Below are 25827 nucleotides of genomic sequence, written 5' to 3'. Positions count from 1 at the left end.
TTAGTATTTTTGATTCCTATTTTAAAATAATTTTAGATTTTTGCTTTATTTTTTTCCTTAGCTCTTATTAATCCACAAAACTAATATAATATTACTGTTGTATTAATATGACATTATTTAGTCAATTTAAACTTAAATTTGAAACAACATATGATGAAAATCAACCAAAAGCCACTACACAATTTTATGGTAGTTTCAAGGAAGCTAACACAGAAAGCTAGCAAACACGCTAACTGAGCTGTAGACTTACATGTGTTTTTAAGTGGATTAAAGTTTTTGTTATATGTAGTGTTGTGGGCTTTTCCTGGAATTTGTGCACCAACTGATCTTGATTAGATTACAGACAAGTTATGTTCCACTGAAAAAGTATGTATATTAATGTATCTTCATCCTCAGCTTTCTAAACAGGCACCTTACAGCAGTTGGCAGAAAATAGAGGGAAAAGTATTTTGAGTCTTGCTTCAAGCAGAACATATTATAAAATGACCAAGACAGTCTTCACGTCTAAGGTCTAATGTCTTCTCCTCCTCTTTTTGCTTTACTTCATTGCCGCTCTTCTCACTTTCACTATAAAAGTCTTTCCTCTGGTCTGAATTATAAACTTAAGTATCTGCCTCAATGATCATACTGATCACTCAAATCACATTACACACTGATAATCACAAATGTGCACAAATTAAGACAATAATGCAATGTGACTTGCTCAGTCACATGTTGCAGGTGTAGAAGTTTCCATGTTTTCTGGTCAATGATTATAATAGGTAACAACTGTAAACACTAACAAAGGTCAAAATCTTGTCAAATTCAAAAAGCATATAGTTCGTCATTTGGACATTTTATTTTAATACATAAAGGAAATAAAATCATGAAATGGGGAATATAACCATGGTTGTTCATACAATCTTACATCTGACCAGTTTTGTTCAACATAAATACTCAGAACAAAACTTTCTCAGTAGAACGTTTCACACTGTAAAAATACATCATGCAAGGTTAGCTAAAATGTGTTTATTTCATTCGTTTACAGTCTAACATGAACATGTCACATGTTGATGTAAACAAAAGTTTTGAATGAAAAAGAGTAGTTTGAAGGAAAAAAAATCTTGTATACTCTCAAAAGTCAGTTTATTATACCAAAAGCAACTAAGCATCAACCAACCAGCAACATAGATATGTCTTTAAACACAAAAACAATGTGTATATATAGAGACTTATAACAAAGAAAAACATCTTTGTAATGATACAGCACTCTACTGAATTAATGTACTTCATTATACATTGACAGAATATATTTTATTGTTTTCGTAAAAGTAGAAATAGATCTACTTCCTTTGATCCTTTTGACAGATTGTTCCATAACAATCATAAACAGAAGCACAGCAATCCATTTGTTCAGTTTTGACTTTGTTTTTTGTTTTTTTAAATAGGCCTACAGACCAGAAATCTATAAAAAGACTAACTCAAACAATCTAAAATCCCAGAACGTAGAACATCTGGCAAAAAATTATTTTAAAAAAAACTTAACTTTGGATGAAGCTTGTACATTTATTACATATGGTTTGCAAACGAAATCATAGTCAAATTATTTCTAGTAAGTCTTCAATGTTTTTGTCTTTGTACATTCTAGTTGAAGACTACGTGTTTTACCACTTTCTGGTAGTTCTTGCAGTGTTTTTGTAAATTGTATTGTAATGGTACTGATTACTTCTTTACTGAGCAGTGACATATTTAATGTTGTAGGCTACAGGACCTTCCATTGTGAATCCAACATAGAAGGATATATGCTCCCGACTGCATCCACTGCGGATGTCTCCCAGATAAGCTGGACGGACAGGAATTTTTAGGTTGCCTTCGTAGTTCACGTATATATCTTTATTTTCAGAAATCCCTTTCACTCTTAACAGCTCTTTTTCTACTTGTGGTTCATTCCAAGCAGCTCCACTCTGCCAAAGTTGGTTCAGTGTACAAGACTGGCCACTCTGATCACTGCAAGACTCTTCCTTTAAAATCTGATCAAGCTTCACTTTAGAGACTATTCTCTTGAGTCCAGTGGATTTGCCAAGAAAGAAATGAGCTAAGGCACTCCGGGCTGGGAACATGTGAGAAAAACGTCTGTGAAATGATTTCTTGGCTGATCTGAAATATGTGGCAATATCTTTGTATGTTGACAAATTTTCCAGTTTTCTATCCTTAGTAGGCCACATGAGCAGCATGGACAGGTAGTACATCTCTGTTGAATTTGAGTGAGTTCCCTCTTTTTGTAGTTCCTCATTCAGAAGGTCAACCAACTCCTCATATTTTTTCAGTTCCTTTGAAGATGGCTTGATGCTGTGCATCACTATGTTTGCCAAGATGAAGTTGACCGTGTCTGATACTGTTCTTTTAGATGATTTCTCGAAGATAAACTTCCACTTTTTGAAGATGCGTTCCATCTCTGCAACATTTTTATCACTCAAACACTGCAACAGTCCAGCAAATGAGTCTGCTCGCTTTGTTTCCAGGTAAAATCTCTGGTCCTGTATCTCCTGGAGCAGACTCAGATTTGGGTTTCTGGCTTTTTCAGATGCTTTCTCTTGCTCTGAACTATTGAATATTTTCAGGTATTGTTTGAAATGCTCTGACAACTTTTTTTTGTGTCTCTCATCAGCTATTACCCTTTCCTGTGACCTAGGTCTCAGGTATGTGAAATATTTCTCAAAAAAGCTGAAAATTTCCTTCAGCCTTGGCTTCAAAGAGATCAAAAATTTCTCATGGTGTTCCAGGACCTTCACAAACTGGGCAGTGGGAGCATCGTTGTGATCAAAATGAAAATCTCTTATTGTGTGGTGGCCTTTGAGAATCTGTATTAGTTTATCTGTTTGATATCTGTCTCTGCTCTGAGAAAGAGGAAGCTCTCTGATGAGGTCAAGAAGGATCATCATAACTTCTGTCTCTCCAACATAACCTGATGTGTTGTATGACTTTGGCCTCTTTCTGTTGTGGAGATCAAATGGGTCTATAGTTTCATCTTTCTTGGCCAGTTCCTGTGACTCATAGAAGGCTTTTACAGCTTTGGAGCCCAGTATCAAACATTCATTAAGGGCTTCAGCAGTGAGAGGCTCTGAATCTTCAATTTCCTTTTTGAGTTGGCTCTTGTAAACCTGTCCTACTGTGTCTGCAATGTAGGAATTAGGATTTTTATCTCGTGCATCTAAAGCCCATTTTAGGGCAGCCTGGAAGTCTTTTTCTCTCAGGCAGAAATATCTTGCCAGTGCCTGTGGCAGAGTTGCACTTCTGTCAAATCTTCCTATAGCTTTCTCAAAAAGCTCTTTGACTTTTTCTGATCCTTCATCTTCATGTATTTTTTCAATCAAAGGAGAAAACTGAGTGTCTTTGTCATCTCCTTGTTCTTTCCTGTGTCTGGAAATGAGCATGCTTTGAATGTTCTGTACCAGGAAATCCTTTCCCATGCAGGATTTATAGACTTTGTCACAGTATAAAATGTCGATAGTTACTTCTGCCAAGGATAGTTTGTGTTTTTGTTCTAGGATCTGTAGACAGTTGCTGGCTATCATCGGGTGTAAGAATCGCACTGCTTGATAGAAGCCGTGCTCTTCAACATTGAATGTTATCAACAGTGTAAAATATGGATTCATTGTATCATCAATTGTTTCTTGTTTCCAAAGGGAATTTCGTATACCAATTAGCTCTTCACACAAAGAGAGTGACATGTAGGATCCATTCACAAAAGTGTTCAACAAAGCCAGAAAGGAGAGGAGCCTCCCTTGTTGACTGGTGGCATCAAGATCTTTAAGAGTATTGCTAACAATGTTTGTGATGTAATCCTTACTGAAATTATTTGTCATGATAATAAAGGCATAAAAAGTTTCAGGCTTCTCATGATCAGCTTCTAGCTGCTGAAGTTTCTCAGAAAATAACCTCTGCTCTTTGATAGACAGCTTGTTGGTTATGAATATGTTAGGAGCGTAACTATTTCTGGAACTCTCATCAGGAAACTGTGTTCTCTCACAGTTCAGTATGATAACCATGAATGTGTTCTGCTGTGTCCTTTCGCCAGAAACATGAACAATGCACTGCTTAAGGTCCTCAACATCCTCCCAGTTGTCCACTAAGAGGAGGACAGGTGTGTATCCTGGCTGATCCTGTTTTCCATATGTGAGCAGGTTTATGACTTGAGCTGCAATGTCGATATTTGTTGCCCTGTTGTTTTTTACGACTGCACATCTGAATTTTCTCTTTAAGTTCCAAAGAACATGCATTGCAAGGGTTGTTCCCCCACATCCTGGGTGGTGGAAGAGGTTGATCATGACACATGAAGATGTGTAGCTCCTGACAGGTGTGATCAGGTCATACAACTCATGGTATTTGTCTCTCTTGATGAACGGCAGACTCCCTCTCTGTTCAGAGAGGTGAAAGTTCCACCATCTTACTTGCCCCCCTCTGTAAAAGTCTTCCTCTGTTTTCCTTTTAAACTCGTCAAAGGAATCTGAATTTTCAATTTCTGTATTTTCACACTCATGTTCACTCAAAATGTCCAAATCTGTGAAAAGTTCCTCAGCTTTTCTTGTCAACAGCACTGAGCTTGAGCCTGTGGATGGCAGGTATCTCTGGGATGACTGTGTTTGAGGCTCTTTGAGTTGTGTTACTGTACTGGATATTTCATTCAGGCTCAGTTCATAGATGCATTTACTGGAGATGTCTTCCTTACAACGCAACTCTATCAGCTTCTTCCATTCACTGAATACTCCAGAATTTCTGCAGATGCACAGCATGTTGTCAGCCCCCTCCAGTGTACGATAAATTGCACAGAATGTCTCCAAAATAGGGTGTGACATATCAGTGACAGCTGAATGAAGAACAAAGGTGACCAGCAGTTTGTCCTTTGAAATTATATCGGGGCTGCAAAGCAAACCAATCATTTTGCTGATGTCGCCTGAACGTCTCTTGAGCCATTCACTGGGTGTTAGTGGCATGTCTTCTTCACTCTCCTCATTCAATCGGCCATTGCAGAAAATCCAACTTGGTTGCATAAACAAGTTAAGGTTTTTAATGAGTGTGGGTAAACTATCCTGAGTGTTGTACATATGTGGGAAGTGCAGATTAGCAGTACAATCTATTCTGTAAAAATGGCATGTTCCATTTAAATCAGACTCTGGGTCAAACTCTAGGACAGCAAACAGAGATATTTCTTTTAGAAAGTCCATATGCTCAAGCTGGTCTGGAGGACATTTATCAGTAACTACAATGACCTGCAGGGAACTCTCAAGAACATTTCTTCCACGTGTCATCAGCTGCTTTAGCCTTTGTCCCTGGTTGCTTTGTGGGAAACATCTTTCTTTGTTTTCCTCTGCTGCCTTGCGTGCTGGCACCAAGTTCTTGACTTTTTCAGTCAGATCTTTCAGTTTCTCTTGACCAACTCGTGGATTAGGATCAACGAAAATGTTGACTGACCTTGGACCTTCCCTAACAAATAGACACAGGGTTTTGCACTGATGTTTTTCTTCAGCTGATGTGATGCCCAGTTCAGTATAGAAAAGATAATCCTGTGTCTGTGAAATTGCTGGAACCACATCAACCTCAATCACCCACTTATCTGAAGCTGTTCCATTTTCATGGAGGACCTTTATAAAGTTTGGTGGCCTGATACACAATCGGGCCACATTCACGTACTTTTCTTCAAAAAAGTCCCCCAGAGATGATTCAAATGCCTCATTGTACTTGTTGAGAGAGATGACACTTTGCCCAACTACTTGACCATGTTGTCGCTCTTGTTGTACGTTGACTCCAAAATGTATTGTACCATTGGTTCGTGAATTCATGCAGCTGGCAGCAAAACTAAATACTTCTCTAGTAAATTCATAAAGGATCTCCCTTTCACTTGCTTCATTTACATTTGGCAGGAGGTGGTATTCATGAACAGGGTCAATGAGATTACTTGGACCTGCCATTGGTGGAAGAATGTCATTTTCCGTGTAGAAGATTAAGAAGTTACATTTATCAAAGGGTCGAATCTCACTTACTGGCCTCTGTCGTTGTGGAGCTTCTAAGTTGTCAGGATTATGAATAACAAATTGGCTTTCAGCTGTATTCTGATTTATCACAGCTCTTATTCTGTCTCTTGCCATCTGAAGCATCCAAACTGAAGAGCTTAGACTCTGGATTCCTGAATCTGATGACACTGTCTCATTTTCTGCTGATTCATCCAGCTTTTGTGACATCTCTGCATTGTCCCTTTGATTGAGTTCACTCTCTGGTGCTGGACTGGCTGGTTCAAATGCTTCTGATTGCTTCTTAAGCTTCTTAATCTGTCTTAAGATTTGTATTGCTGGTGCTCGTGGAACACCAAGTTCAAGCAAGTCTTCTTTCTCATAAGAGGCCAGGCAAGCTCCAGAAAGCTCCTCGTCATAAAGTTTTTGCGCAAGTTCTTTTGACACTCTCAGTTTGTTAACCAGCCAGTCTTTCACTTGATCCTTAGTCCAGTCTTCAATCAGTGGTGGAAGAGTGAAGTTATTTTCCTCCTAAAGAAGGTAAAATGCAATAAAAATTAGCTTGGGGTGTTTCCACAGACTTTTATGAACATAATTGTTACTAAGAGAACACATACTGTTTTTTTCTGCATCCCACCAACAGAGAGAATGCTTGCAGATGGTATGGCATTACTGTGAACAAACAGAATAATAAACAATTTTTAAAAAACAAAGTGCATTTGGTCTTTACACAATGCAGCAATTTTAGAAATCTAAAAGTCAAGGAAAGCGCAAAATGTTTTGTCAACATAGACAATATTGATTAAAGAGATTTTCTTTGATGCAGTCACAGGTAAAAATGACTAATTTCACTGGTAAAAATATAACAAGAAAAACTACACACTACTCTTTAACATTCTGATATTTTTAAAACACTTTTCCATTCAGAACATTTTTAACTGCAAGATGGTTTTCTAAAGGATTAAATATCAGCCACTAAGTCACTGAACTCCTTATTTGTGACCCCAAAAGGATTATGTTCGTCAATGTGTCCAAGATTACAATGGATATGGACTCAAAAGACACTAACCAGAAACTAAGCCCCTAATCCGCCTCAGATCTCTCTCATATATTTATTGTACAGTTAATCAAAAACGTCTCCTGCAATTTCTCAACTTCATTGACAAAATCCATTAATTGCTGAAATACGCTAGTGCAAAAAACTTGCTTCATAAAAAATGTTCTTGAAACCCTCCTTTACTATATTGTTATAAGCAGAGAACAATAGCCCTCTTACATCTCTGTTGCTGAGTTTGTATGCAGTACCTCTTGTAAAACAGGCCAGACTACATTTAGAATGCTTTTCATTCATTCTAAAAATAGAAAGATCCTGTGAGGCAACACACCCAGGCTAGCTTGAAATTAATTTTCATTTTATTTATCTTCATATCCCAGCTTAGCTTGGCTTTAACAGACTGCTAAGAATTGTTAGTGATTATAATGACCTCTTTGCAATTTTGATTTCAAAACTGGGAGCATCAAGTGGCTTGGTTGTTAGTGCAGGTACACCATGTCGCTACTGAGGCTATCAATCCTCAACATAACTCTGGATTAGACTTCCATTCAGGCCCATTTACTGTATATCTTCCCCTTCCTCTTGACTCTGCCTGCTTCCTGCTAACAACTATCACTAGCACCACAACAGTTTTAATCCCCAAACTGGTCTAGGAAACTTATGGGTAGTTTCTACCTGAAAGCAGACTGTAGAGATGCCTCGACTGGGTTCAGCAACAATCTATGTTCTGCAAAGAGTACTGTAAAGTGTGTTTGTCTTTGATAAAAATCCAAGCGCTTAAGCCCAGTAAATAAGGCAAGAAAAGTAAACAGAAAAAAGTTTTATCTTCATAGGACATAGAAACTCTGGCTGCTTTTGCCACAGTGGTGACAGTCACAAAGTCGGCCTTCTATCACCTGAAGAACATTTCCAGGATTAAAGGACTAATGTCTCAGCCAGATCTAGAGAAACTCATCCATGCGTTTATCTTCAGTTGTATTGATTATTGTAACAGCATCTTCACAGGTCTGTCCAACAAATCAATCAAACAGCTGCAGCTGATCCAGAATGCTGCAGTTGGAGTTCTCACTAAAACCAGGAAGATAGAGCACATAACACCAGTTTTAAAGTCTCTCCACTGGCTACCTGTAGCTCAAAGAATATACTTTAAAATACTGTTGTTAGTTTATAAATCACTGAATGGTTTAGCACCACAATACATTAAAGATCTGCTGCTGTTGTATCAACCTTCCAGAACTCTCAGGTCTTTTGGTTCTGGTCTGCTCTGCACCCCCAGAACCAGAACCAAACGAGGAGAAGCAGCATTCAGCATCTCTGCACCACAAATTTGGAACAAACTTCCAGAAAACTGTAAAACAGCTGAAACACTGACTTCCTTTAAATCTCAACTAAAAACCCACTTGTTTAGAGTTGTATTTGAAACATAATCAATTACAGATTTATTGACGAAATCTGACTTGATGTTGTTTTTATTGTTGATTCTATGTTGCATTGTGTTTTTGTGTTTGATTTGATGTAAAGCACTTTGAAATGCCTTGCTGCTGAAATGTGCTTTACAAATAAAATTTGTTTTGATTTTTGATATTTTGGTGAGCAGATGAATGTATAACTTGTGTTTACCAGGCTAAGCAAGGATTTATCCAAACATGTTGTAATTTCTGTGAGTTTGCATGTTAAGGTCACAACATACAATCTAGATTGTTTAATTTTTACCTGCAAATGTCTAAGTGTAGCATAGTTATTGTTCAGCATATGTAGTATCGTTGCCACAGATTGAAATTTGTTTGGCACTTTAAATAGGTTTTGTCACCTTATTTCAGACTCTGCAGGTTTTAGAGGAGTCCATGCTTCCACCAGTGTGATAAATTATTAATATGCCTTTGGAATAATGTTATGCTCACTAAAGTGGACATATTTTTTTTCTTTCCACATGTAAATCATTCCCTCAGAGGGACTGCAATGCTTTGGTCTGAATTCCTCGTTATTGTAGCTCTTGTATCCTTGTTCGAGTAACTCGTTTTGGTCTTTTTAAATGTAAATGAGACATTTCACACCTGACATGTCTGTCAGATATTAGGAGTTGTTTGTAGCAACGTAAGACAATAAATATATTGAAAGTTGTGCATAAATTCTACTAAATTCTTTTTGTCTTTATCTCAGTTCTAATAAGCACCAGGCTTTTTTTATTGTCTGGAGGGTCTAACCTGAAATCTGGTGGAGGGCTTCTAGACCTGTAGCTCTTTAGAGATGGATCCGATGGGTTCGAGGGCCTCACTTTCATTTCATCCCCCACAGAGCTCTGAGAATTCCTGGTAAAGATATAAATGCCTGAATTTAAGGAAATGTTGCCATTTGCCATTGTTTTTGTTTTCAAAAACCAAACGGTTAAAATCCTTATTCTTTAATAATGGCTGCTTTCAGAAATAATGACAGTAACACACCTTTCATCCACAGTGAAGTTCACATAGTCATCTTTGGATTGGTCAGTCATCATAGAAAGGGACGGAGAAGAGCTCTGCTTCCTCTCAGGCTCCATCGCTGCTTTGTGACTTTGTTCTTACAGTGAGAAAATATGAGAATTTATTTGAAATCTTTAGCCAACAGCTTTACCCTCATGCATTAGTGTCATTTAAAAAATGTTTGAACAGTCATAGTCAGAATGCATGCTGGAATCCAAATAAAACCAGTTCTTCTGGTTGGTTTCCTTTGTTTATGCTTGATGGTAGGAATCACATGAGTACAAACAGCCACTCAAGCAAACTTGTCAAACAAAGAAAGAGATTGTAAGTTTTAAATCTTGACTTGTGCTTGAATTCACTGTAATTTTATCAAATGGCATTTTACAGAAAAATCCATCTCCACAGAGAAAGCAACAAGTCATTTCAGGTCCAAATAAAAGCATTGCAAAGCAAAGCTCTCCTCTTTCATTCAGATTGCTGAACCAAACTGAAGTATTCTAATTTTGTACCAAGGCAAATCTGTGTTTCTCTGTCAACTTTTAAAAAACTGCATCTGATTTAACTACAGTCTGACTGGAATATAACTAATTTAAAAGTATCTGAAAAAATCTCCCGAAGTAGTTATATGAATTTGATATGTCAAAAAAAATCACGTAGAGATGTTTAGCCCTACTTCATAAAAATATTTTTTACTCAATATAGCACCTAAACATGTTCATAATTGGATATTTCTGGACTCAATACGCCATGTTTAACTTGAATGTCTTCAAGAATAAAATCAGTTTGTTTGATAACAACAGAACAAACTACAGAAACATGTAATCCATCAAACAGCAAATCTGTCCAATTTTATATTAAAAAGAGACTTACTTCTCCCTTTTTAGTACTACGTTAGTATAACTGCACCATGGTAATGTTTCCAAGCTGATGGATCGTGTTCTTAGTCGTCATGCTGAGTCTCCCAGAAGCTGATGGATACTACAGTCTTCTTGCTCCTCAATAAAGTGTATGTTAAGTATTAACGTGCCAGCTGAAAACTGAGGAGATTTTGCAGAGATGATTGTATTTGTAAAGTAGGTGTGTCAGGTATGTTCTTTGAATCAGAGCCAGGCAGAGAGCTAACTCTGGTTTGTGTTGCTCAATAGCAAAAAACATTCTCACAGCAATTTTTCTGCCTCTGATGTTTAAAACAAATGTTTTAGCTTACTTATTGTGGTATAGACATGATAAATAAATAATAGAATAAAATAAATAATAAGAATAAAGCTTTAGTTGGAACTTTTACAAAAATATGTTTTTTGCAAATTTGTTCCAGCTCTCACGATGTCATGACTGTTGGAACAAATAGTTTATTAATATGAGAGATATCAATAAATCAGTAATAAAAGTTTGGTGTTTCAGAACATTAAAACATCCCTGGCCTACATGTCAAGATTTTAAGTTCACTCTTCTTTACAATGTTGCCTCAGTTTATTGACGTTTAAATTCAGTTCAGTTTATATAATTGTCATATACTATCATCATCTTCCTAAAATAATGGGCTAAGTAATTTTTCCCAATGTATTTTTTTTTTGTCCAAGTCATCTTTTGGCAATGAAAAGATGGTGATTTTTTTGGGGGGGTTACAACATATCACTTTGATATATATATAAATTAGTGTTGTTTTTCTGCTAAACTGAGTTCTTTTCTTTCACTCTTTGAATTCAGATAACTGACTAACAAAAGCTTAATTAAGCTCCTCTTCCTGCTGTCTTGATATTTTCTTGAAGCAAGTTTAAACTGTCGTTGCCTCTGATCTAATCCAAATAGTAAACTTATCCCTCTTACTGGGTGTTTTTAACCTAGGCTCGCAGTTATCTAACCACTGCTGAAAAAGAGCAATCTGGACAAGTCATGATTACCAAATTACAGGTGAATCTCAAGATTTTTGAAAAGCTGTGTTTCAACAGTCTTCCTCTAAATGCCCACACTAAAGTTCACCCCAGAAAGCAGAAACAGAGCAGACAGAAAGGTGTTTGAGCGAGAGCTTTAATTTAAACAGCAACAGTAAACTCCAGACTGACCATCAAAATCAACAACAGAACAAAAACAGCAGAAGTCTTCAGATCCCTGATGATGAAAGTGACTTTAGTTTCAGTCTGGTATCAGAGCTGGACTCCAACATTCGCTGTCACCATGTGGTCTGAGTTTGGCCCGGCGCCACGTCCAGATTGGATCCGTTAAAAATATCAAGCCTGTCTGTCAAAATGGAAATGGATGATTCATCTGGAAAATAATCTTTCATTACTTAGAAAACAGAAGGAAGGAAGGAAATCTTCAATAGTGTTTCAACTGAGGTCTATTTTATTGAATTAAGTAATATTTAAAGTAATAATTTAGCTTTGTTTTTTTTTTTTATCATGCAAACAATGTTTATTCTTTGGCACTGTTAAAGGATGAATGATAGTGATCAGATTGTCCCAATGTATTTAAAAAATCACCCGTTCTCTGTATTTAATTCTGATTCTGATTATTCACAGAAAAATGCTCCAATTGTTTTAATAAAACAGATACAAGTTAATATTTTTAAAGTCCATATGTAATTATTTTGTTCTTCAAATTAAAAGACTTTATTCTGGATAATAGTAAAATAAAATTGACTCTGCTCTTTGAGTTAGTGGGAAATGTAACAACCATGCACTGACATATCTTGAGATGAATACTTAAAAAATAAACAACTTTACAATAAGACACTTAAATTTACACAAACAGACGTAAGCCTCTGTGTTGCATGAAGGAATCTGTGATTTTCTGGAAAGGTTTGATTACAGACAGGTGAATATTACTGTAGCAGACCCAGGCTGCTTCAACAGAAAGGTCAAATGTACAACTTTATATATTTGGCAGTGAGCTAAATATAATGTGCAATCATCAGAAATTTTATTTAATCTCTAACAACTTTCTGTGAAATATCAGATAATGAGTTACACTTCCAAACCAAACTGCACTCAGTTTCTTAAAGGTGGCCTATTGTGCTTCCTTGAACAGGTTAGGATAGATCTGTTAGCAATACAAAACCTGTTCATTACTTTTTCTGCACAAAAAAAATTGATTTTAGTCTGATCAGTTCTGCCTAGTTTGAACTGTTTGAGGGCGTCTGTCACTTTAACTCCAAATAAGCTGCTGGCCACGCCCACCAACTTAATGTTTACACTCGCATGTGAAAATGGCTGCAAACAGATGTGCAGTTATACATCCGTACATCTTTGAAAAGCAGAAGTGGAGCCTCCTGCACAACAAACAAGAATGCAGCAAGTGGCTTTTGAATGGTAAGACAACAACAAAACACTTGTCTTCTCCAGCAGCCATTGTGCAGCTCATCCAACTGACCAAATGTGCTGGAGTTCTCCTGGGGTTGCTAGGTAACAGGTGGAGCTCTGCTGTGGTTGCTAGGTAACGGGTGGTGCCTATTAATTTGTGATGCCACATTCTGGAGGTTTTTGAAATGGCTCTTTTTCCAGACACCAAAAATATTAACATATTGCTGAAAAACTGCTGAGTATTTTTTGGCCTGTTTTTAGAAGCAGTAGAAACCCAAATGGAAGTGCAAAAACATCCATTTAGGTCTCCTTTAATTTTGGTCCCTCTGATGCGTTGCTGTCTTTATGACTGTGATGTCTGCTGCTACTGCTGCAGATGATGATGATGATGATGATGATTTTCGCCTGGCAGTGAGTGCAGGTTTGGGTGATAGATTGTACGCTGGCTACAGTTCATGCTGGTTTTATAGCCTCTCCAGCATGGAGGCTTCGTGGCTTATTGAACAAAACCAAAAAAAGTGCAGAGTGTAACTAGCTTATCTTTTTCACAGCAGAGGAATCATTACTTAAACATTTTATATGTATTTTAGAGCCATAATCCAGCATAAATACAGTGAAAATTCAACATGATGGGTCATTCCCACTGTTTCAATAAATACTTTAACAGCATCACAAATCCATGATGGTTTGTAAACAGGGACACACATGAGACCGTTTCTGCAGCCCACTGTGAGCCTTGACCCTGTAACATAATAATTATTACATCTTCAAATACATGTTTAAAGATTAGAGGCTTTGAGTCTGTTTTCATCATTTCCTCTTCCGCTCGCTGCTGCGCCTGGCGTGCGGGTCTCTCTGGGCCCCCAGGCACCGAACCCCCTCCAGCAGCATGGGGGTCCCATGGTGAGGGTCTGCCAGGGGGATAAAGGCAACAGAAAAACATTGTTATTACACATGTCGCTTAAATGTTAAATTATAGGCTGAAACGATTAATCGTGATTAATCAATTATTGAAACAATCACCAACTAATTTAGTACTTTAATAAAAATTTTAAGACAAACCACATATTATGGGGGAAACAAAATGCTAAACAAGATGTAATTTCAGTGCAAGTCTCCTCCAAAGCAACCAGAGATTCATATCTAGTGGTACAGACTGGGGCTGAAACGATTAATCAAATTAATTGTGATTAACTGAATATCAAAGTAATTGTCAACTAATTTAGTAATTTATTAGTTGTTAACTGGAGTACACACTCTAAAAATGGCAATTTGTTGAAAGAGTAACTCAGAGCAGTAAATAAGCAAAAGAATGAAGGTGTAAATGTATTTATTAATCGATTAATTGGATAAAAAAATGGCCCATTATACAGATTTTTTATGTAACCACTTAAGCGTTTTTATACAATTTTAGAACTACATAAAGTGGTGTAAATAAACAAGTAATTCAATTCCTTTTTCAATTAAGAAAATATTGTTTTTCCTAAAATGCAGTAAGATAGCATTCCTTTTGTTAACTTGAACCAAGTTTTGGCAAAACCTATTTACAGACAAAGATTTTTTTTTATCTTAAATGGAATATATGTATTTTATTTAATATGGTTTTGGCTTAATTACTGCTTCAAATATGTAATTTTTTAAGAAATTGCCTTTTTGGAGTCTGTAACCTCCACTTAATGATTAATCAATTGCTAAATTAGTTGACGATTATTTCAATAATCGATTATTGAAATCGATTACTAATTGTAATTATTCAGATTAATCGGAATACTTACAATTAATCCGATTAATCATTTCAGCCCTAGATTGAACAGAGAAGAAAGTGAAAGTAAGAAGTAAACCTGATAAGATGAATCTGTCACATGAAACATTTCCAGGCGTGTTTCATAATCCTGTGTGAACATTTAATTGAGAATCATGTTATTTCTGCTATTTCTTTCACTGAGTTGCGTGAAAGGAAGAAAAAAAAAGTGTGATTGTTTCACTTTCTAAGATGACAAGCAGGAACAGATATCTTTGTATCTGATGCTGTTCTTTCCAGCAGCTGGTACACCAGTGTTTCCACACAGACTTACCAATGATTTTGGCCTGGAGTCTGATCTTCAAGCTGCTGTCTTTTCGTCCTTTAGCCGAAACAGTCATTTCCTCCTGGACAACTCCTTCCTGGTGAGTCCTGTACTCACATGTCACCTTCACTCCTCCTGTTGGGGGATTTAGAGTTACATATATTTAAAAACAACTATATATTGTTTATATTATTTGTAATTCTGGGTAACAAATTTAATGTAGATAATTCAAATACTTTTATCAGCTTATTTTACTATGATTTTATATTTCAGAATTGGAGAAATTTAATCTCAGTATAAATTCGGCTGTAATATGAAGGCCTCAGAGAATTAATAAACAAGCAGTATCATGAAAATGAAGGAACACAGCAGAGAAAAAAGAAAGAAAGCTGCGGAGATATTTAAAACAGGAAAGGAAGGGAGATGTTTGGTGCCTCGGCCACATGGGGGCGCACAAGGGCTGACCAATTTTTACTCAGCTCCATCTTTCTAACTGCGCGTTCATGTTTGTTTGTTTGTGCAATATCCTTCGGTAGATATAGAACAGCACATGGAAACAAAAATAGTGATCTTACACCATAAAAATTATTCAAAAGTAGTGCAAATAGTTTGGATGTATCTTTTCTTTCTCTGTTTTCTTAAAGAAACGTTGTAATTTTTATGTGTTAAAGAAGGGATGAACTGTTTTGCCTCCAACGTTTTGCACATAAGTGTTTGGCTAATTTTTATCCAAAAGAAAAAGAATTAAGACTTCAGACACACTAACTTACATGGAAAAACTTCACAAAGGCCTTATCAATATGAAACTTTATATCCAGATATGTTTTTAAGCTGTCGTCCAGTTTTACACTAGCGGGGGAAATGGCTAGTAATCTTTCACCAAAAACAAAAGTGAAATCCTACAACTGCTGAAATCTGACTCTGTTCCATTTTTGCTCAAATTTTGAGAAGAAGGAAGTTAGTCTTTTTGTATAGTAGCAAAAAGACTGCACTGAATGAACTGACTAGTACTGCGAGGTAATGCAAAAGAAAACAATGTCCACTAGGGGGCTCCATACTAGCCTCAGCATCTCATTATGGCTTCATCAAAAGAAGAGAAGAATTTGGAAAACACTATGCATATTAAGATATTTTACTGAAGGTAAAAACAGAAACATGAAGTTGCGATATGTTGTCCTTAGACTGACCTTCCAGCAGGGAGTTAATGCGTTGGATCCGGAGGTTCTGGGCCCGCCGAGTCGGAGAGAGGGACGGGAGACAGGTGAGCTCCTTGCCCAGACTGGGCACATCTGGGACAGTGAAGACAATCTCATAGCAGTGGTGGCTCTTAAGGAAACCGGCCTTAAGGAAGAAACAGGTTATCGTTTTCCAAGGTTTGACTATTAAAAGAAAACAAAATTATAACACAATCTTTTTAGTATTCCTGAACTTGCTTTTTCCCTTACACCCAATTGAGTGAGTTTTCACAGCTGATTGCCTGGTAGACACAGTTGCAACATTTTGTTACTTTTGAAAAACCAGTTCACTCCCTCACCTGTGGTGGCGCTGCACCAAGAACCACTGAATCAAATGACACAAAAGCCTCTGAAGAAGACACTGAGGTCACATTCCTTTTCCATGAAACGTGAACAAAAAAGGAGCAGAGTCAGATTTCAGCAGTTGTAGGATTTTTCTTTTGTTTTTGGTGTAGGACTACAAGACAATTCTCCCACTAGCGTAAGACTGGAAAATGTGTCAGAATATAAGTGCTTCATCTGTAATATCTATGGTTAATTATTAGTTGTTTGTTTTGTTTTTTTAATATCTAAAATTCTGCCAAATATGTGCCGCGACCTTTCCTGTTTTTCACAGTTTTCACTCCACCCTGTTTTTAAGCAGTTATGAGGCATGGTGTCGAAACTTGCCAAGTTACTCAACAAGTTGTTGCTAGGTAACCAAAGAGTGAATGAGTTAGTTGATTGCACCAACCTTTGTTAGCTAGCTATGAAAGGTTGAGTAGCTAAAATCTTTCCTCTGCCTACGTCTCCCAGAATGCTTTGTGGTTCTGGATTATAGTTCAGTGAATATTAAATATTCTATCAGATATATTATCTATTGATTTTGATCATGTGTCTATTGTGACATATATTGTTATTGATATTTTGTCCAGCCTTATGCTAGCTCTTAACACTCTCATTTGTTTTGGTTGTATTTACCCAGAATGCCCTGAGCTTTAGCTTCCTGCTCTTGGAGCGGTCTCTGGTCCGCTTTCCGTTCACATTATGGATTCAAACCACATCAGAGTTCACTTCAACGGAACCGAGACCGAGGTTTTTAGGTGGACCAGTTAAATTTTTTGTTTTCACACATTCACACCTCCCCAAACGAACCGGATTTCTCTGTAAACAAACTGAAGTTCCAATGAAGTGGAGTGAACAGTTTCTCACGTAAAGCTGGAAGTGAACTGCTAATGTCTGAATTTGATCTACAGCAATGAACAATGTAGCGGCAGTGCAGGGTTTCGTCTGTGTAGCTCTAAATCATGTGCAACAAACTCATAATCACACACCTTAACCAAGTAGCTTCCATCTTTCTCTTGGACAGCAACGAGGGTGGAGAGGTTGGACTGGTCGTCCCTGCGGGTCGGAGAACCTGGAGGCTCATCATCGTCAGGGAAACGAACCCCGCCTGCTTTGGACGTGGAGCCTGGAGACAGAGAAAACGATTAATCAAATCAAAATTAGAAAGAAAACAAGAAAAACTATCAGGACAGGGATGTCCAAAGTGTGGTTCAGGGGCCATTTACAGCCCGCTGGGTGATTTTGTTTGGCTCCTCAGGCCACAATTCAAGAATGGAGTGAATTCTTTTTAAACATCTGTTTAGGTACAACACAATGTGTTTCCTTTATTTATAATCAGGGGCGCTGCCAGGAATCTTGGGCCCTCTGACAAAAAATTAAATTACCCCCCTTACATTTAATTTTTACTGCTAAAAACAATTTTATAAAACACAATATAATTAATTTTGTAATTGACAGGGCTCCATTTTTTTTTATTTCTATGAACAAAAAAGAAAAATAAATTTGTGGAGGGCCCCCTGTCGGTCAGGGGCCCTTAGAATTGTCATAACTTTTCCCCCCATATACGGCGCCCCTGTTTACAATGTTTCTGCTTTCACTGCTAAAATCAAAAACTGCTGCTAAATCTTTGTTGCCAAAAGTAAAAGAAAAAATCAGGACAAAATGTCCCCCAAAAAAGCTTTGGAAAGTATCTACTTTTATTTAATACACCAGTGAAAAAACCTGTTAACATTCTGGATCAACAATGATTTAAAGATTCCTTTTTCTACATAAATTAGACTAATAAAATATTGTCTATGTAGCACATTATTGAAGAGAAAAAAACATTTCAACAGTCACATTTTGGACTGCAGGAAGATCCCTGGAAAGAATCGACACATTCAGCGAGAACAAACAAACACGCTGGCGTTTCCTGCTTACCTTTTCTTCCCGTTGCCATGGTGATACGGTTATGATCTGGGTGTTTTCAGATTGTACTTTGGTGTTGTCATCACTGACCTGAGGACAAACAGAGACAGTATCAGAGTTTCAGCAATTTCAGCCAATCTGGGACTAACATGTTTCCAAGCAATTAGTTTTAAGTTTACTAAAATTTGTATAATTATTAATTTTCTTGAGATTATTGATCTGTGAAAACTAAACTAAGCTGTGAATCGCATAAATGCTTCAATTTTAACACAGATTATAGATCTAGAGTTTTTACATTTTTTATTGAGGATGAAAGTAGTATTGAATCTGATCTCACAGTTTCAGTATAGATCAATTTAAAAAATATATTGAGATTAAAATTTACATCCAACATTTAAAATGTAATTAGTAGAAGTGCAAAAATGTATCTTTACTGTTTGATTTTTGTGTTATCAGAGTTACAATCTGGTGCTACATGTTTGTGTTTAAGCTCAGTTTGCTCACAATTAGGCTGCATCTCACCAATTAATAATTTCTATAACTGCCTTTCAGTTTAGCTAACCCAGCTGAACCGCTGCTAGCGGTGGCCCAATGTTTTATTTAAGCAGAGATTTAAATTCCTTTAAAAAAACGAAAACCGTGTTTTATGTTTCTTTATCTTCCTAATTACATTGTCTGTAAGGCTGCAACTAGCAATTATTTTAGAAATCAATTATTCTGTCGATTATTCTGACAATTAATCAATTACTGATTTTTTTAAAAATCAGAACTTTTTTATTTACCTACTTCAGTTTTTATGTAATATTAGAAATACATAAAAAGATGCAAATCAACAAATAATTAAATTCATTTTTGAGGTAATAAACATGTAATAACATTGTATTTTAAATGGCCTTTTCTGGTCATTAAATGGGCTATGTATGCTCCAGATAACGATTAATCGATTACTAAATTAGTTGATGATTATAGATTCATCATGATTAATTTGATTAATCGTTATTTGTCTACTACTTTTTTGGCGAACCACATAAAATCCCTTTAAATATTTTAAATATCGTGTTTTAAACGTCTCAAGGGAATAGTTTTGCAGTACTCTGTAAGCAGTTTTATATAATTAAATTAGTTATGTTGCAGACCTGGATATATTTTAAATTTTAATCAATTTTAAAACTCTGTTTTTCTCTCACCGTTAGGATTAATATTTAACATTTACATTAAAGCTCCGCATGTTTGATTACCTAACACATTTATCAATGCAAGAGAATCAAACACACCACAATTTAAAACAATAAGTGTGTAATAATATTATCAAACATCCACGCCCATCAAGTTAGCAGCTGCAGCAAAGCCCTGTCTGTGCGCCATTGAAAACAATCTCGTCCGTCTGAAATAAATAAACAAAAACAACGGAAACACGAACCGCTTCGGTCCGCCGTGTTGCTCCTTTCCAGCTCTTACATTTCTACTCCCAGCGGCAGCGCCGTAACATTTCCCCTCTGTGGACAGAGGCAGTCCGCTGTCTGTCCTTGGAAAGATGGAGAAATGCTGAACTGAATGTTCCCGTGCGCGGCGCGCACCCGCGCTGCGTCCGCGCGCCCGCGCCGCCGTGGTTCCTGTCTGGAAAAATAGAAAATGGGGCATTTGGTGCGGGGACATGCGACCGCAGGACGGCACTGAGCATTAGGGCCATTGGAGACGCAGAAAAAGGAGAAGTAAACTTTAAAAAACTCAGAAATTTTTAGATTGATCTAAAAAAAAAAAAAAAAAAAAAAAAAAAATTCTAATCTACAAAAGTAATAAAAAATTATAGAAAAAATTCTGAAATTTTATGATTAATCTCAGAAATTTTCCAGATAAAACCAAGGTATTTCAAATCTCCAAAAGTCAAGGAATTTCTAAAAAAACAAAAAAAAATCTGAAATTTTATGATAAATTTCAGAATGTTCCTAGAAAAAAATGGAAATTTCTACTCCAAAAGTGAAAAAACCGTTAAAAAAAACAAACAACTCTGAACTTTTTTTATTAATGTCAGTATTTTTCTACAGAAAAAAGAATTACTGAGTTTGAAAAGTTGAACATCTGCTTGGAAAAAGATTTCAGGAATTTTCAAGAAAAAAATAGAAAATTTCTGAGTTTGAAAAGTAGAAAAAATTTCAATTTTTGAAAATTTGAAACTTCCAAGTTTTTTCTTGAACATTTCTTTATATTAATCTCAAAATGTCTGTTTTGTTTCTAACATATTTTCAACCTTTCAATCTCAGAAACTTCCAATTTTTCTCTAGAAAATGTCTGATTGAATGATTTTTTTTTTCTCTCAAATGAAAACATGAAATAAAGAAGCTTTGTATTATTTTTATTTTATTTAACAGTAGTTTGTTTATATAAACTGCAGGTTGTTGCTTGTCCATGTTGAACTCCAGCTGTAGTGAAACATTTAAGCAGCTTGTCTGTCTCCATATATTGTAGCACTGATAACAAAATGAAACTGAAACTAAACACATAATTTCTACAGTTTTAACAAAGTGAAGCAACATCCATGTTTAAATGGACAACACTGCTAACATGTTCAGATTGGTGTTCATAACAGGAAACAGAAAAGATAATCATTTAACCTTGTAAGGAAGACAATGTCTGTCAAATGTTTACAGAATAACACAGGAGTCAGATTTGGTGGATTCCTCAGCTTGTCTTCTGGCTGCTTGATCATGCAGGGCTTGCAGTTTGCGTTCCTGCTCTTGGAGTTGTGACGCATACCAGGCTTCCAGTCTCTCTTCCTGCTCTCTCAGTTCTTTTTTTCTCTCTCTGTTCATCTGATCCTGCATGGCGCGCATATCTCTTTGTCTCTCCTGTCTCTCCCTCTCTCTTTCTTGCGTTCTCCATTGCTCGCCCATCTTTCTCTGCTCATCCAGCTGCATTTTAGCCATCATCTTCTCTGCTTCCCTTTCCTTATTTCGCTCCATCCTTTCCCTCTCTCTCTCCTGTCTTTCTCTCTGTCTTATCTTCTTTTCCTCCATCCTTTCCCTCTCTCTCTCCTGTTTTTCCCTCTCTCTCTCAGCCCCGAAAAGCTCATTGATCTTCTGCATCTCTTTCTGATACTTTACCTGTATTTCTTTCTCTAGTTCTGCTCTCTCTCTGCGTATTTTCTCTTCGTTCTCCTTCAGGATCTGTTGTTTCTTCACTGCGATTATCCTCTCGGCCTCCTGGAACATCTCATTGGTGTAGTGACTTCCTCCATTTTTATCAACAATGGTTCTGATCTTCTGGAGCAGCTCAGTGACCTGAGGCTTTTTATCCTCCAGTTTGTTGTTGAAAACATGATACTGGCCATTGCATCTTCTCACAAGATCCTGCAGCTCTGAGCTTTCAGACAAAAAATTTTCTATGGTGGTGTCTTCAAGGAGATCTCCATGAGTAAAGAGAACCATGCTGTATTTATTTGCAGTCTTCCCGAAGATTTCCTGAATCTTTTGCACGGATTTCTTTTCCTCTTCGGTGAATCTGTTCAGTGCGATGACCAACAGGAAGATGTGGGGGCCAGGCGCGGCAAACGGGACGCACCGGCTAAAATCTTTAATCGTTTTTTCTTCGTCGAACCTGGTGTCCGACAAGCCCGGCGTGTCAATAACGGCGACCTGCTTTCCGTCCAGCTCGCTGTTACACTTGGAGCAGTTGGTCGTCAGAGATCTGGGGCTGCACTTTGAATCGAAACACTTTCGCCCCAGAATGGTGTTTCCAGAGGCGCTCTTCCCAGATCCGGTCTTCCCCACCAACACGATCCTCAATTCATTGTTGTTTGTAAATTTTGTGCCTGCAAAAAAGATATTAAAGACTTAATTTTTATGTATTCAGCTGTAGAAAATGAAGCTCAGAAAAATACACAACGTAGTAGAGCAATTACAGATATAAAAAGAAATTAATTTATTCCAATTTTCTCAGAATTGTTTAGGTTAATCTCAGAAATTTTCTAAAAACAAAAACATTTTGAAAGTCAAAAATATGTGACTTTTCAAACTCAATTTTTTTATTTTCCCCCAGAAATTTTTTAGATCAATCTCTTATTTTTTTAGGGATTTTTTCTAGCAAATTGTCATACCTTCAAATCCAAAAACTTTAAATTTGAGATTAAGTAGAAATTTTCAAGAAAAAATTTGTGGAATGTTATGAGTCTTAAATTTACTTTTGAAACTCTGACATTTCCTTAATTTTACTAGAAAATGTCTGAAATAAATCCTACGATTTCTGAAAATTTGCTGTCTTCTTTTTAACTCCGACATTTCCAAGATTTTTTCAAGAAAATTTCTAAGATTTATTTTAAAATCATTTAGTTTTTTCAAGAAAGAATTTCAAACTCAGAAATATCCAAATTTTATTCTTGAAAATATTTTTAGATTAATGTCAAATGTTTTGAATTTTTCAACTTTTCATACTAATAATTTCTAAGCTTCTTCTAGAAAATTTCTGAAAATATTTGACTAAAATTTACTCCTCCTTTTCATTTCTAAAAAGAAACAAAAACATCATTAAAGTTAAAAATAACTTTCATGAGGAGTTTGCATGTTCTCCCTGTGCATGCGTGGGTTCTCTCCGGGTTCTCCGGCTTCCTCCCACAGTCCAAAAACATGACTGTCAGGTTAATTGGTTTCTCTAAATTCTCCCTAGGTGTGTGTGTGTGTGTGTGTGTGTGTGTGTGTGTGTCTGTTGTTTGTCTTGTATGTCTTTGTGTTGCCCTGCGACAGACTGGCGACCTGTCCAGGGTGACCCCGCCTCTCGCCCGGGACGCAGCTGGAGATAGGCACCAGCAACTCTCCCGACCCCATTAGGGAAGAAGGGTGTTCAGATAATGGATGGATGGATGGATAACTTTCATGATGATTCAAGTTGAAAAAGCAAAAGGTAAAAATCGGAGCATAGCTGAGATAAGCGGTTGCTTTGAACCCTCCTACCACCAGGGGGAGTTCAAGAGCTTAACGCTAGCGTGACAAAAACATACATGTTAAAATAATATTAACAAATACAAACTAAATGCTATTACACATGGAATTTTTTTTTTGTTTTTATAGTTGTTACATAAATAATGGTGAATATCTTTCCGTTGCTGCCACTGATGGAGAAATGTAAGACACCAAATCAATTATTTGTTTACTGTAAATTTCGTATTTATCAGTTTATGTAATTTTCAGATAGTCAAAATAAAAAAACCACTCTGCATTTCAAAATCCAAATATATTTTTCTTAGTTTGCTACACCTGTAAGGTTAAATCAATAACCAAAATAACACTGGTACGATGTAAGCTAATTACAACAGATGCTAATGATAGCAGCTAAGCTACTCATGTAATAGGGTGACCATATTTTCATTTTGGAAAACCGGGACACCTTTGAGCGGGGGCGACACCACTACACGAAACCCACGTGGGTTTCACCACGAAAAAACAGGAGATTTCCTCACTTTCTAAAAATATCCCGGGACGCCCGGGACAGGACGTGAAATACGGACATGTCCCGGGAAATACGGACGTTTGGTCACCCTATGTAAGAAAGACAAAGCATGCGGTGTTTAAAATACTATAAGTTGCATTCAGATAACAGATGGACTGCATCCTGACTCACCAGTGGCTCTGTTTGAGCTGTAGTGTCGACTGTCCATGATCAGGTTGGAGAGCGCAGAGCAGAAACTCCAGCAACAGCGAAATGTTCATGCAGTATGCCCGTCTTTTAAAGCCCTGCTATGAAAATGAAACTGAAACTCAGCCCAGCTTGCACACATACTTTCCTAGTGACCTTTGTACAAGCTTAAAGCCTCTTTAGTTGGTTGTCGTGTGTGTGTGCATTTCTACATGGTTTATTGTCCTTGATTTTTTTGTGTGCTCAAACTGATGTTTAAGCTTACATAAATACAGGTTTTAAATGTGAGATTCTGCACGTATTTTCTTTAAGATAATTTTTAAATGCAGTGTGTTTGAGTTTTCATCTGCTGCTGGTTTTCATCTGCTGCTGGTTTTCCTCCTTTCAGCATTTCCGGGAAATGGCAGCTCTTAAAGTAAAACTGAAAATGTCAATGATTATTGTAAAGCACAACATGGAGAAGGAAAGTGAAAGCAAAACCAGCCTAATTAAAGTGATTTTTAATAATGCTATGAGCATTTTGTTTTAAAAGTGTAAGCACTTCTGTCTTATTCCCGTTTCCAGAGATATAGGCTACTTCACTTTATGCTAAATTAGTACTAGAAGATGATTTAATGACTCGTTTAGTAGGAAAATCAAAATTTCTTTCTTTAGTGCCAAGTCGATTTGAATTGTGGCTTTAATTAACAAAATGTGAAAATAAACTCGTTTTTGGGGAAATAAAATGCCATTTAGAGGTAATTAAGCTCTACATAATAAGGCTGAAGTAATCAATTTGATTGATTATTGAAATAACAGTCAACTAATTTAGTAAGCTGGAGTATACATAATTAAAAAAGGCCATTTTGTTGAAAGAACACAGTTTGAGCTGAAATCAAGCCAAAGCTGCACAATAAATAACTATATTTTGCATTTAAGGCATGAAAAAATCCCTTTGCAAATATGTTATTTTCAAAACTTCTCAAGTGGAATAGTATTAGCTTTATCCTCTAAAAAAAGTAAAAGAGAAAGACCTGAACTAACAGTAAGTAAACTTTTTTTCAGCAGATGCATGAATGCTATTTCATTTTAAGCAATTAAATGTTGACTTTCTTATTAAACCAATTAACTAAAGTATTTCCTTATTTGTATCTTTTAATTAATGTATTTTCATACAATATTTGGCACACTCTTCAGCTTCTGCAGCTTTTTTAAGTGAAAAAGCTGCAGAATATGCTACATTTTTATTCAATTAATCGTTGGCTCGATTAATCACCAGAATAACCAATTAATCACAAACTATAACAGTACAGACACAAAACAGATCTTTTTCAGCCAATTCAGTTTATTATCCCTAGTTTACCAGATGGATGCACACAATACTGAAGTTTTCTAACAGAAAAAAAAATTTAAAACTAAGAAAATTAGAAAATAAACTATCTGCATGTATCAGTCACTCCACTCTACGTTAGCGCATACACACACAGTGTGTGAGATGATGTTTACAATAAATACCCAGAGCTGCTTTACACGCCACTGTTACAAAGGATGACATGAAACCTGTTGAGCCAGAGATGATCACAAACTCAAACACAACGAAACAGCTGCTGTTTTATCACAAAGTGCTTCAAACTCAAGTGCAAAAAAACAAAAACAAGTTTACATTAAAAGCCCAAAATTTCCATTAAATAAATGTTAATGTCTCTCACATTCACACACACACACACAAGTTGATTATTAGAAAAAATGTAGAAAGAATAAACTTTATTAGGTCTATAAATATTCCTTCGGCAGCCGCAGTTAATTAGCGAAACGGGATTAAAAAAACATTTTGTCTCTGCAGCCACACTGATATACGAGTGAGAGCCAGCAGGGGGCGCTGCCGCAGCTG

The 25827-nt window shown here is 36.6% G+C and overlaps 3 protein-coding genes across 4 annotated transcripts; all 3 read right to left on the bottom strand.

Annotated features, from left to right (window-relative positions):
- Positions 1–1587: 1587 nt before the first annotated feature.
- On the bottom strand, positions 1588–9906 carry LOC122829215 (sterile alpha motif domain-containing protein 9-like). The gene is made up of 4 exons (XM_044113583.1): positions 9483–9906; positions 9177–9350; positions 6605–6659; positions 1588–6518 (listed from the first exon to the last, which is right to left on the bottom strand). Exons 1-4 carry the CDS (start codon positions 9575–9577, stop codon positions 1710–1712), a joined length of 5133 nt encoding a protein of 1710 aa, XP_043969518.1. The 5' UTR covers positions 9578–9906; the 3' UTR covers positions 1588–1709.
- A 1585-nt stretch (positions 9907–11491) lies between these two features.
- On the bottom strand, positions 11492–19912 carry LOC122829138 (UPF0687 protein C20orf27 homolog). Of its 2 annotated transcripts, none has more exons than XM_044113456.1 (6): positions 19753–19912; positions 18345–18422; positions 17414–17550; positions 16053–16206; positions 14875–15000; positions 11492–13710 (listed from the first exon to the last, which is right to left on the bottom strand). In XM_044113456.1, exons 2-6 carry the CDS (start codon positions 18361–18363, stop codon positions 13610–13612), a joined length of 537 nt encoding a protein of 178 aa, XP_043969391.1. In that variant the 5' UTR covers positions 18364–18422; positions 19753–19912; the 3' UTR covers positions 11492–13609. The 2 variants fall into 2 exon arrangements, with proteins under 2 accessions (XP_043969391.1, XP_043969392.1); XM_044113457.1 differs by having other exon boundaries at positions 19791–19911.
- A 752-nt stretch (positions 19913–20664) lies between these two features.
- LOC122829287 (GTPase IMAP family member 9-like) lies at positions 20665–24289 on the bottom strand. Its single transcript, XM_044113725.1, has 2 exons — positions 23943–24289; positions 20665–22140 (listed from the first exon to the last, which is right to left on the bottom strand). Exons 1-2 carry the CDS (start codon positions 23977–23979, stop codon positions 20975–20977), a joined length of 1203 nt encoding a protein of 400 aa, XP_043969660.1. The 5' UTR covers positions 23980–24289; the 3' UTR covers positions 20665–20974.
- Between the last annotated feature and the right edge of the window lie 1538 nt (positions 24290–25827).

This window comes from Gambusia affinis, linkage group LG04, assembly GCF_019740435.1.
Source record: "Gambusia affinis linkage group LG04, SWU_Gaff_1.0, whole genome shotgun sequence".
NCBI classification, from domain to species: domain Eukaryota; kingdom Metazoa; phylum Chordata; class Actinopteri; order Cyprinodontiformes; family Poeciliidae; genus Gambusia; species Gambusia affinis.
This window is presented reverse-complemented; position numbering and strand designations above follow the sequence as displayed.

What these genes read in the sequence shown, in the direction of transcription:
- LOC122829215 (XM_044113583.1), bottom strand. Translation starts at nt 9,577, where the DNA reads ATGGAGCCTGAGAGGAAGCAGAGCTCTTCTCCGTCCCTTTCTATGATG. An exon ending in AACTTCACTGTGGATGAAAG is followed by an intron (nt 9,351 to 9,482) that starts GTGTGTTACTGT and finishes TATCTTTACCAG; the next exon opens with GAATTCTCAGAGCTCTGTGG. An exon ending in GTGGGATGCAGAAAAAAACA is followed by an intron (nt 6,519 to 6,604) that starts GTATGTGTTCTC and finishes TACCTTCTTTAG; the next exon opens with GAGGAAAATAACTTCACTCT.
- LOC122829138 (XM_044113456.1), bottom strand. An exon ending in ATGGAAGCTACTTGGTTAAG is followed by an intron (nt 16,207 to 17,413) that starts GTGTGTGATTAT and finishes TTCTTCCTTAAG; the next exon opens with GCCGGTTTCCTTAAGAGCCA. An exon ending in ACTCCAGGCCAAAATCATTG is followed by an intron (nt 13,711 to 14,874) that starts GTAAGTCTGTGT and finishes TCCCCCTGGCAG; the next exon opens with ACCCTCACCATGGGACCCCC.
- LOC122829287 (XM_044113725.1), bottom strand. Translation starts at nt 23,979, where the DNA reads ATGGACAGTCGACACTACAGCTCAAACAGAGCCACTG. An exon ending in CAGCTCAAACAGAGCCACTG is followed by an intron (nt 22,141 to 23,942) that starts GTGAGTCAGGAT and finishes TCTTTTTTGCAG; the next exon opens with GCACAAAATTTACAAACAAC.